This window comes from Salvelinus fontinalis, chromosome 37 (genome assembly GCF_029448725.1).
Source record: "Salvelinus fontinalis isolate EN_2023a chromosome 37, ASM2944872v1, whole genome shotgun sequence".
Classification (NCBI taxonomy): Eukaryota; Metazoa; Chordata; class Actinopteri; order Salmoniformes; family Salmonidae; genus Salvelinus; species Salvelinus fontinalis.
In genome coordinates this window covers 16,824,982-16,837,535 of record NC_074701.1, presented here as the reverse complement: position 1 = coordinate 16,837,535, position 12,554 = coordinate 16,824,982, and the positions used below count along the sequence as shown (strand labels likewise).

The 12,554-nt window shown below is 42.6% G+C and overlaps 1 protein-coding gene across 1 annotated transcript; it reads left to right on the top strand.

Annotated features, from left to right (window-relative positions):
- The first annotated feature begins 728 nt into the window (after nucleotides 1–728).
- On the top strand, nucleotides 729–9,174 carry LOC129836256 (centrosomal protein of 68 kDa-like). Its single transcript, XM_055902176.1, has 7 exons — nucleotides 729–926; nucleotides 5,091–5,451; nucleotides 5,641–6,991; nucleotides 7,097–7,311; nucleotides 7,947–8,069; nucleotides 8,356–8,452; nucleotides 8,985–9,174. The coding sequence occupies exons 2-7, from the start codon at nucleotides 5,137–5,139 to the stop codon at nucleotides 9,164–9,166; spliced, it is 2,283 nt and encodes a 760-aa protein (XP_055758151.1). The 5' UTR covers nucleotides 729–926; nucleotides 5,091–5,136; the 3' UTR covers nucleotides 9,167–9,174.
- Nucleotides 9,175–12,554: the final 3,380 nt, after the last annotated feature.

Here is a 12,554-nt window from a genome sequence, read left to right as displayed (position 1 = left end):
CATTTATGTCTCTTCTATCGATGTTATATCCTTGTATTGCTACTGTTGTATAATCAAATGAATGATCTAAGTGAGTCCCAGAAATTGCTAAAATATGAATGTTATCTGATGTTAGCAAGTTATTGATTTAATTAACCTTATTTCTAAGGCTACATATATTAATATGGGCTATGTTCAGCCCTTTCCTGGGTAGCTTATCAGAGATAGACATAATGTGGAAAATAGCAAACAAAGACATTGAAAAAAAGATACATTCAGCAGTCCATTAATCAATTGGTGTGTGTGTGTGTGTGTGTGCTGCAGTGTTGAAGCTATGAACCCATAGGCTTGGCTTTCTCATCCCTTCCAGGCTTCTGGTAGGGTGGACAATGAGCCTGTCATAGCGGATGTAAGCAATGTCCTGACTGATTTCCTTATATGAACTGTAACGCAGTGAAATCTTTGAAATTGTTGCATGTTGCGTTTATGTTTTTGTTCAGTATTGATGCATCTGCATCTGTTGCGATGGTCTGATACGTTATGGCTGTATTGACGATTCTTTAAAACAAACTGAGATTACATGAGTGTTCTAATACCAGCACACCAATATGCCATTATTCAACCCGTATTGAGTCCAGTTGTGATATTAAATTATGAAATATTGTGATCAATGTGAAAACGAATGCATTGAATAATAAAAATGAAGGAACTACAGTAATTGTTACAGATGTGGCCCCACTAGGGGGTAGTGTTAGCTACGGTCTGAAACTGTGCAGTAGCCTCTTCCGTTTGCCACGCCTGTTTACAATTGAACTATTTCCTTTGCCGATGTATCTTTGTTACAAGAAGGGACGTGGTGAAACAAATGTTACCGTAAGGATGCGTCCATTGCAACACGTTTAGTTGGAATACATTCATCTAACAGACGCGTGCGCTAAAGAAATAAGGTATGTTCTGTTTGAGCCTCTCGTGGAGTGAATGCTTTTCTTAATAAATGGCTAGGGCTGCTAATGTCATTTTAGGACTGGTTGAGGATAGCAGATAGCTATTTGAAAACCAGTAACCTCGGTACACACTGTAGACCTTACATTGATAATTATTTTGAATGTGTTGTCACGGGTTTCTCTGGAGGTATATAGCTAGTGTAGCCTAGCCAGCCTCTAGTGGGCGCTAGATCGCACTAGCGGCTGCCTAGGATAAACTAGTGCCTTTGTCTTACAGAATGTTGCCTTTGTGGATAGTTCATTTCACATTTTGAATTATATCAATATTCAGTGGCCTAGACTAATAGAGTGATAGTTTGCTAAGCATTCTACTTGCCTGATTACTCAAACTGAATTCTTACGCAGTGTTTGTTATGTTCGCTACATCAGTCTGAGACTGCCGTCATTGTACAAAACAAAGTCATCAGCAATTGGATCATCTCTAACCAATCAGCGTTTCAAAGCCGTTAACGAATTTTCAAAACGCTGCTTTGTACCAGCGGTTTCTGGGACTAATCAAACCAGCTAGAATGTTTTAGCGTTCTAGAAATCATTGGGGAGGGACTCAAATACAGATAAATAATTGGCTGGCTACCCAAACGACAATAAATGTGGCGTTTGGGTAGCCAGCCAAGCATTCTACCCATCACAAGGACTCATTATCTTGGGCTGGACAATACCTACATGTTACTACTGTATGTTCAAGGGAAGGCCAGGGCAGCTTGGCTCAAAGTTAATGTTTGAAGTCTATGTATAAATACCCTGACTGTTGGAAAATAATTGAGCAACACATTCAAACACACAGGTGCAGAGAGCTGCTCTAGGCTTTACGAATTCACAGATCTAAAGTGTCCAAGATTATCCAGTAAAATACATCAAATTGTATCACCAAATACATCTAGTCTTACTAGGCTGATTCTATAATGAGAAATCTATACAAGGAAATGAGTCTTGTTCCCAGAAAAGTCAGGTAAGCAAGCTACAAGAAGACTCATTGGCTCTTGAACAACAGTATCAGTAATTCAATGAGTGTACCTATGCCATGTGCGAGTAAAGGCAAACATGTTGTTGCTAGGCCAGTATCCACAACTGTTCTTCTTCAAATGAGAGTAACAAAGAGGCACAGCGGGCTAAAATAATTTGATCAGTGGCGGCTTCAAGAGAGAGGTAAGAAATGAACTTAGATTAAATTGATAAGTGTATTTTTCGTTGAATTCAAACACAGTAAGCTTTTTTCTGCACTTATATCATATCTTGTAGTATAGGTATAAAGGTAACAAAGAAGGAAATGGGGCAAATCAAATTATTGTTAGTAGGCAATTGACACTACCCTCATGATCAGCGTTCTAGAGTGTTCTGTCAGTCTTTGTTCTGTAGTAAAGCTTTGATTGACACTACCCTCATGATCAGCTTTTTAGAGAGCCACTCTAGTCGTTTGCCATGGGTTATTTCCATGAGCAGCACCATGTGACGTTTATAGGAGCATGTCAAATGAAAGCTAAGTCTATATTTTGGGGAAATGAAGGCATAGATACATTTTCCATCTTAATTTTTTTTGCATAAGTAATGGCTTTGATTTCTGGTTAAACAGATGGAATATGTGTCTTAGAAAACATCTAACATAAAAAGCATTAGAAATACATCAAAACACAATGTGAAGTAAAGACTCCTGCCAACTAATATCAACATTTTCATATTTAGTTTTGGGGAAATGTTTTGCCGTATAAGTTTGAAGAAACATTGTTTGTGCCTTGTAATTCCGTTACCAAAAACCCACATCTTTAAGATATTATCTAATTTTTCACCCTTGTTAGGGAGGATAATGAAAGTTCACAGAAGTAACAAGTAAAGGTAGAACTATCAATTAGGAAGTGTTTTTAGTGGTTTACATTTTTGTATATGAATAATTAAGTGATTTAAAACACGTAATTCTGTTACCAAATCGGTAACAGAATTACAAAAACATCCGTAACGGATTTATTGCAATTGAATTGGCTACAATACAAAATCATAGTAGTCACAAACCACAGTTTGGTCACTTGCTACTGTCATCCCTACCAATGGCATACTGTTATGTTCATACAGGTTATGTTCATACAGGTTTTCTTTCTGGTTTTAACTTCTAGTGGTCAAAGCGAGAATGTGAACAGTCTAGACAACCCCTCCCCCTCTCGCTGCCTCTCTCTTCTATGGCCTTTTCTCATTTGGGCAAAAGTCTGTCCTCTCCTCCGTGACCTGGAAACCGATAAGTGGTCGCGGAGTGTGTCAATTTGTTAGGAGGCCAACGGAAGACTGTCCTCCCCTCCTTGATAACCTCCTTTTGGTGAGGAAGAACAAGTGTGTCCTACCGTGGAAGAGTTTGATATCTGCCACACACCCTTTGAATCAGATGTTGTATTGCCGGAGGAGAAAAGCATGTACACATTTAAAAACAATATTCTACTTCTCCTTTTTATCTATACAATTCTTGCATAAATCACTTTACACTTATTTTGGGAACCACCCCTGTAAACGCCATTTGCCACATGGTACGCTAGGGGAGAAGGTGCTTCTCATTTCATAAAAGTACATTTTTGTCTACGTTCACTCTCCGCGCTGCCTCTGCTTGATTACCTTTGACCTTTTTTAAAAGGAGATAAGAGAGGACGCGGGAGTTGAGCAAATCTAATTGAGAAAATCCCTCTCCATTTATTACCTCTTCTGGCTGTTAATGACACCCATGAGCCCCCTCTTTCCATGTACTGTAACCAGCATCCTCACCCACTGAGCACCGACCGACACTGGACATCCATGGTTGTTGAAATTTGTTCAGTCTGCCCTGGCCTTGATTTCAACGTCCATGGGCGTTGATTTGGCCCAAACATAAACGTCCATTATTGGTGACTGGACCAAATCTGAACCAATCGTAGACATCTGTTTCACAAGTTTGGACAACACAGTACAGTAAATAAGTTGAGTAAAGTATATTGTACTGTACTCTACTGCCCTGTACTGTACCGCACTCTACTGTGATGTCCAAACTTGTGAAACATAGATGTCTATGATTGGTTCAGATTAGGTCCGGACCAACCAAATTTTCATTCGAATAATAGCCAGTGTGTAGAATAATACCCATTGCCTATTTCTACCTTTGTGTACCTATTCATAATACATCACCATGAAGAGAATTACATTTATATCCATAATTATGCATTTCTGTGTAGTATAGATCAGGGACCCATGATGTAATTCCGTTACCGTAATTTTGTTACCGGGTGTGAAGCCACTTCGCTTACTGTAGTTCAATAACCAAAATATATATATATATTTTTTTTAAACTCTAGATGTCATAGCTGACACCCAATAAAAAAATATATATATTTATCTTAATTCGGAGCAGATATTTAAGAGTTTTTGGAAAATGTGGTCGCTTAAAAAACAGAGGGAGATTTACCGTAATTCTGTTACAATACTTTGCATCTGCACAGTTCTTCCATTAAATGGGTTTTTGTAAAATGTTCCAGTGGAAATTGTTTAAAAGTAGTTATTGTGCATAGACTTCTCTACGGTTTGTTAAACTTTGAAAACAATGGTTTTTGTTTGGTATAGATTTTAAAGTGAAAAATCGGAGTTGGCGTAATTCCGTTACTGTGGAATTGCCCCATGGCAACAAGACATACTCAAACCGGCAGGGAGGACGCTAGATGGAGCGCCACACCCCAGAGACACACAGAGCATTAGCTGTCTGTTTTTACAATTATATTTACAATCATTTTGGTTCCTAATGAGTCCAGTATGGAATATCACTATCATTAAATATAATCGAGCTTATGAGAGCTATTTAACTTTGTGACGAATACAGCTAATATGATGGTTTTATATTTGAAAGTTCAGCATGACTTGACTGGCGGCTGTGGCTGGATGGATGCTAAATGTTTGTTTATATGGCTGGTCTGTCTGGTTGTAGCTATGCTACTATAAGGTACACTGCGGAAGTGGACAAAGGGCAGTGTTCTTCCTCTTATCTGTGCTACCATCCCTGACCACACAACAGATCACGGTACCAGTAGTATAGCACAAGTGTCTTTGGTTTACATCACAACAACTGTTTAAAGACTGAAATGTATATTTTTTTGCTGTCAATTTCAGAGGTCGCTTGGACACATGACGCATCTCTGGGCCTCTCCCCGTAACCATGGCACTGGGAGTTGACAGGGCCTTCCCAGCATCCATCTCCCCGATGGAGTCCAAGGGCTGCAGTGGGCGATGGAAGACCCGGATTCCAGAGTTTATCCGGACGGGGACAACCACAACGCAGCATGACAAAGATGGGGAGAAGGGGACAGGTGGCAGGGACCGGGGTGGTCCCCGAAAGAGTGTTACCATGGCACCCACCTCCAGGTATATGAGTGACAGGAGGCAGTACTCTATGAGGAAACCGCTGGTCACCACCACAGAGCAGCAGACCTCCATCCTAAAGAAATCCTACCTACAGGAGCACCCAGAAAAGGTGAGATAGGACTGCTACTATTGTATGACTTATGACAAGTATTGAAACATGTTTGATTTAGATGACCTTTGACTGCACATAAAACATTTAAAAAAATTCTACTACTACTGTACAAATAACAACAATGAACACCACATTGTATGTTAGCTCTACCAAATGTCCTATTCCTTCCATATTCTTTCACCATAGGAGCGACAGGGGGAAGGTAGCAGTAATGAAGCACACCATCATAGCGAGTTTGACTTCCAGACCCGATGGGCTGAACAGAAGTTCCCAGACAACTTCAACCCCTCTCAGGCCAACATCTCAACCTGCTCAGCCTCCAGAGAGGACCTTAGCACCTCCCTAGGGGTGTCAGACCTCAGGGCCTGTCTGTCACATGAAGAACCCACCTTCAGCTCATCGTACCTTGGCAGCAGGCCTGGCCGACGCAGCCTCTCCAGCCCACCCCTGGAGTTCCGTACTTTCTCTACTCCACTCAACTCCAAGTGGACCTCCACTCTGCTATCTCCCCTCTCGCCCTCCTACACCCCCCCTTCGCGCCCATCCAGACAGAGATGGACAGAGCTGAGATTGGAAGCAGGTGAAGTTTGTCAATCACGTGGAAGAGGAAGGGAAATGTATCTAAATGTAGGCCCTTCAGTGGGCAACTCCAACCCTGTGCTCCACACCATGTCCCCCCACCAGGCCAACTACTGGGCCTGCGCCATTCCCAGCTCCCTGCCCCCCTCCCCAGACCGACGCTCTTCGAGCTGGGACCCTGATAAGGAGTACCAAGCCCTCCTGGACTACACCTACCCTCTGAGGCCAGGTAGGGTGGTAGGTGGGTGGGATACCTCTGATGCAGGGGGTGGACCTCTAATCCAGACAGACCCAAACCTCCAGGACTCAGGAATAGACCTGGACCGCATCTGCAGCTCCACCAGCCTGTCAGCTTTGGACTTTTCCCTGACTGGCACGGCAGGGGTTGGGACGGCTAGGGAGAGGCGGATGCCGGGTATAGCTCAGAGGTCATCTGAGCTGCGTGGGCTCTCACACCCCAAGTCTTCGGATGGTCGCCTTTCCAGTAGCCCCTTATCTTCTGCGGACCCTATTGGTCTATCCGTGGAGAGTCTGGACTGTAGTGGAGGTGGTGGTCTGGATCCTTTGCATCGTATCGGGGAAGGTCGCTACTGCCATCACGGCGTCTCCTCTTCCACCACGTTCATCCGCACAACCAGTATCCTTCCCCAGCCAGGGTGCCTCAGAGGGGGGGCTTGGGATGAGGAGTTCTGGTCTCTTCCGGAGCAGTTAGAGGAGCTCCGGGGTTTGTCCCGGCAGGTCAGGGAGGTGACGGCCCAACTCAGTCAGCCTGTCACAGCCAGCTGGGAGTCCCTGGAGAGGGGGACCACCTCCGTCCAGTCCTCCATGACCCTGGCTGAGAAACAGGAGGCAGAGGAGGAGAGAAAAGAACAGGAGCAGAATGAAAAGGAAGAAAGAGAGGGTGATGAGAAGCAGAAAGAGGTGCCCATTTCTGAAGCGCTTCAATACTTTAATAAAGGTATGTGTTGGTGGCAGCATTTCAGTAGGCTTTAAAAAATATATAGTATTTTATTGTATTTGTAATATTTCTTAACTTAACATGTTTGACTTCAAACACTTTTAGTCTCTAAAGTGGTCCATAGTGGGGAATCCTCCCAAGCAGCCAGAAACTCTGGTTCTAGGATGGAGGCTGGGGTAGCAGGCAGGGGAGTGAGCAGGGCCAGTCTGAGAGAGGTGGAGGCCATGGTGGACCAGCTGAGTGGACTAACCCTGCCTGAGTTCCAGAGGGGGAGCCAGGGGGAGCAGGGACACAGGGAGTCCCTCATGCAGCACATCCAGGTAAGGACAGAGAGCTAAAATAATTGCTTTATTATGTGCGATATAAAGACAAGGGTGTGCCTCTGCCACCAATATGTAAAAAAATTAAAAAATAAAAATGCAATATGATACAGTACCTCCCAACACAATGGAATACAATACACCTTACACAATCAATGCAATGTGTTGATAATGGTATATTTAAACAATAACGCAGAGGGGGTGTGGTATTGTTACGTTGGTAACCAGTTTATAATATCAATATGGCACCTCTGGGGTTTGTGGTATATGGCCAATATACCATGGCTAAGGGATGTTCTTATGCACAACGCAACGTGGAGTGCCTGGATACAGCCCTTAGCTGTGGTATATTGGCCATATACCACAAACCCCAGAGGTGCCATATTGATATTATAAACTGGTTACCAACGTAATTTAGAGCAGTAAAAATAAATGTTTTGTCATACCTGTGGTATACGGTCTGATATACCACAGCTGTCAGCCAATCAGCATTCAGGGCTTGAACCACCCAGTTTATAACGCATAATACATGTACAGTACACAGGTCTCACCTCTATTCAATCCAAATCCACGAACAAACGGTTGTGGTGCAGTTTGATATTAATTCTGGGACTGACAACCTGTTTACCCATCAGACCTTCTGTTCTAACCTGGAGGAGCTCATCCAATGGCTGTACACTGTGGTGGAGAGGATGGAGGTGCTGGCTCCGCCCTCTGTGGACATCGAGAGTGTCAAGTCTTCCCTGGCGGATTATAAGGTCCGTAGTTTACACCCAAAGATCCTATAAATCAATTCTATATGTTATTCTGTGGGTGTACAATGCACGTCCTTGTTCAAAAGTGATAACTCTTGGCGTAGTATCTTGGGAGAAGGGAAGTGGCTTATAATTATTCAACCCCCTCTGCCCCCTTTTCTCTTTTTTGTTTCTGTCTTTTGCTATCTTTCTATCTCTATATGCCTCTGTCTCCCCACTCCCTCTGTTTTCCCCTTTGTCTTTTTCACTCTCATCACTCTCTCTCGTTCCCTTGCCTCTCCCTCCATAGAGGTTTCAGAGAGAAGTAAATGCCCACCAGCCTCTGACCACCTCTGTTCTGCAGACTGGAGAGCTTCTCCTGGGTTGTATGACCTCCACTTCTCCCGGTGAGATTTCCATCACTGACTAGTTTCTCTTTGCCTGCAGCTATTTCATTGTTACCTACTGAATCTCAGGTGTCACCCACCCTGACTATTAGGACCGATAAATGAGGCTTCCTTCACACAGCAATGACCCCGATCTCAACTCAAGCGGATCAGCCTGTCAGACCAGACTCCTTCTGAAATATATATGCTTGTGCTCCTTTACTAAAGGGAGAGTCAAATGAGTTGCGTGACACAGCAACATCTGAGACTCTTGAAGTGGGCGTTGCCTGTTTTGTAAAGGGCTCCAAATTCAAATGACATTACATGATTAGCTTACATGTTTGTGTGAAGGCTACCTTGATCAAAGGGTAACATTTCCTGTCTGCTAACAGTGGCGAGCTTGTCTTGGTTTCAGGTCTCATACGTGTCAGTTTAACAGCTAACACTGGTATACTGTAGATGTCTGGCAGTCACTAAAGCTTTCCATTTCTTTTTTCTCTTCCTCTTTTCATTTTTCTTCCCTATACTACTCTCTTCCTCTTATGTCCCCCAGTTCTGAAGGAGACCCTTGGTCTTATTGAGAGGCAGTCCAGGGCGTTGGAGACTCACTCAGAGCACCTCTTCTCCTCTATCCTCTCGGCCATGGACAGCCTGACCCAGCCCAGGGAGCCCTGCGGGGCAGAGGAGACCGGCGCTGGGGACACCGATAGCGTGGAGGTCCAGGGGACAGCTTAGTGAAGGCTCCATGCAAGATATGGATAGTATGTTTCTGTGGTTACATAGAGATCGGGCTATGATTACTATACATCACCGTCTAGTTTCGGGCTATCAGTTGTATTATTTATCGTAAGTAATTATCCTTTTCAGTGAAGAAGAATGAGAGCAGATTGGTGGAGGAGGCTTGATGAGGTGCAGGAGCATCTTCACTAACATTCCTTAAAGGAAATGACCTCGTTGTGTTGAAAAGAGAACCACTTGACTGTTGTCATGCTTTTGTTACATTGTTTTCTTAAGTGCTTTTTAAATGTATGCATAATGTGTGCTGAAGAAGCAAAGTATTATTTGCCTTGTGATATATGCTCAAGCAGATGTTTAATCATTTGAGTTACACAGTTATTAATAATGACCTATTGCACTCCTCTTGCAACTCACTCTGTTACATGCATGACATAATGTTTTTTAACCTATTTTGATATTTCTCTGTGGCATCTAAGTGTCTTCACTAAAGGTGCTGTGAATTTAGTACACTGGGTAGAGCACTGCAATATTTTCCAGCAAGTCTTTTTTCAGGGTGAACTCAACCAGTTGATTATGGCCTCAGATTGTGTCACCTGTCTCTGGTACATAATGTTGAGCCTTCTTCCTGGATTGACAGAAGTGAAGGTCTGCATTTGTGTTGATGTTGTATATGTAGATTGGTAATATAGGATGGTGAACCATTGTGCCCTTACAGTTGTATTTGAAATCATATCATTGATCAGGTGGCAGCTATATGCAAGATATGGCCTCTGTGATAATCACCAGCCAGAGACAACAGCACAGTTTGGAGGTCCCATGTTTTTATGAGTTTGATACTTTTTGTATGCATGGAAAACCTGGATGAAAAGTGCCTAAATTCAATCATAACGGGCAATAGTCGGCATCCGCATGCATACCTGATGTTTTGGCGGCGTCGGAGGTGTAACCGCGTTGGCTGTCAAATTGGTGAGCAGCTGCTCTTGATTTGTCAAAGCCACACCCCTCGCGTTAAGATGTTCAGAATGAGAAAGTAGGTTATATGGAAATAATTATGCTGAATTTGAAAATCATTCAACTAAATAATGAGGATTTCTTTTCAAATTCCAGTGTTCTAAAATGTAAACAAGGCTGCATGGGATTTCTCTTAATGAGACTCGGTGCAGCCAAGGGCAATGTCCGCTTTAGGTATAATGCCAGGAGCCGCTTGTGGATTTGACAGCTCTAACGCAGTTCCACCTTCACTGCCAAAACGACCACTTTGCGGATGTTGGCTAAAGCGGATCTGATTGAATAGAGCGCTCAGACATAACTAGCCTTTTTTAACGTACAGGATGTTTTTAACTGTCTTTGTTACTGTAGTAATCAATTGGGAATGTTAACTTTTAAACACCATGGAAAACTTTGTTCATCAAACTGTTATCCTCATTCACAGAATGAGCCTGGTGAAAACTACACATTGTTCCTTCTGATTAAACAAACCTTTTATTTGGCTGCTTCATTTAATGTACAATCAGTTTGGGTAGAGCTCGGGTATAATAATTATCAGATTTGTGCTGCCTACTGAGTTTTTGCTCTTAAAGCTGAGTAATCGGAAATGGGCTGTCTACAGGTCACAGATTCATGGAACAGTATTTCCTCAACTATGGAATTCTGCTGAGTCGGGTCTACTGGAAATCAGGTCACACTTCAGCTGCTTATGGAGCAGATCAATGGAGGCCAGGTCAGTGAAAATACTGTAGTTACAAACAAATGTGGCTTGGCATATTGTAAGATCCAAGGAACTGTGAATCTCTGACCTTTTCCTTAAGTCTGAAATGAGCAGTTGGTGTACTGAGGGGACTCATGAGAATGTGACACACAGGCATTCTACTCTGACCTGTAGAATGACCAGACCACAGAATGATATCTGGACAGACCACTACCACTGTACAAAGACATCCATACAGCAACAACACTGAACTAGTAAACGATGCTAGAGAAATGGGAACAGATTTATTTTAAAACTGTATTTAGTTGCCTTTATTATGAAAAAAAGAACAGTTTTATATATGCAATTCTGAATGAAGATATTCCACAGGTAATGGCCCATTTGCAAACCAATCCTAAATTACTGGTGCAACTTATTTGCCATAAATGTAGGATAAATAATTAAAACAAAATGTTTCTACATATTCCACCAAGAATCGCAGACAGATCTTTCTGTATCATACAGTCTGGAAGTACAATATTTATTGTTTAAATCTGACATGTTGAGCAACAATATTACAATTGCCTACAGCCACAAATTTAATTCAGAAATTAAGTCAAGACTACTCAGATAATGTAATGAAGTCTACAGAACTAGCAGATCATACATATATACATAAGCATATATACAGTACCAGTCAAAAGTTTGGACACCTACTCATTCAAGGGTTTTTATTTTTAGTATTGTCTACATTATAGAATTAACACATTCAATCATGTAGTAACCGTGATTTAGACTCTTCAAAGTAGCCACCCTTTGCCTTGACATCTTTGCACACTTTTGGCATTCTCTCAACCAGCTTAATGAGGAATGATTTTCCAAACAGTCTTGAAGGAGTTCCCATATGCTGAGCACTTGTTGCTTTTCCTTCACTCTGCAGTTCAACTCATCACAAACCATCTCAATTGGGTTGAGGTCGGGTGATTGTGGAGGCTGGGTCATCTGATGCAGCACGCCATCACTCTCCTTGGTCTGCCTGGAGGTGTGTTTTGGGTCATTGTCCTGTTGAAAAACAAATGATAGTCCCACTAAGCAGAACCCAGATGGGATGGCGTATCGCTCCAGAATGCTATCGTAGCCATGCCTGTTAAATGTGCCTTGAATTCTAAATAAATCACAGTGTCACCATCATACCTTCATGCTTCACGGTGGGAACCACACATGCGGAGATCATCCGTTCACCTACTCTGCATCTCACAAAGACACGGCGGTTGGAACCAAAAATCTCAAATTTGGACTCATCAGACCAAAGGACAGATTTCTACCGGTCTAATGTCCATTGCTCCTGTTTCTTGGCCCAAGCAAGTCTCATCTTATTGGTGTCCTTAAGTAGTGGTTTCTTTGCAGCAATTCGATCATGAAGGCCTGATTCATGCAGTCTCCTCTGAACAGTTGATGTTGAGATGTTTCCCTTACTTGAACTCTGAAGCATGTCTGAGGTGCAGTTAACGCTAATTAACTTATCCTCTGCAGCAGAGGTAACTCTGGGCCAGTCCTCATGAGAGCCAGTTTCACCGTAGCGCTTCATGGTTTTTGCGACTGCACTTGAAGAAACTTTCAAAGTCCTTGAAATTTTCCACATTGACTGATCTTCATGTCTTAAAGTAATGGACTGTCATTTCTTTTTGCTTATTTGAG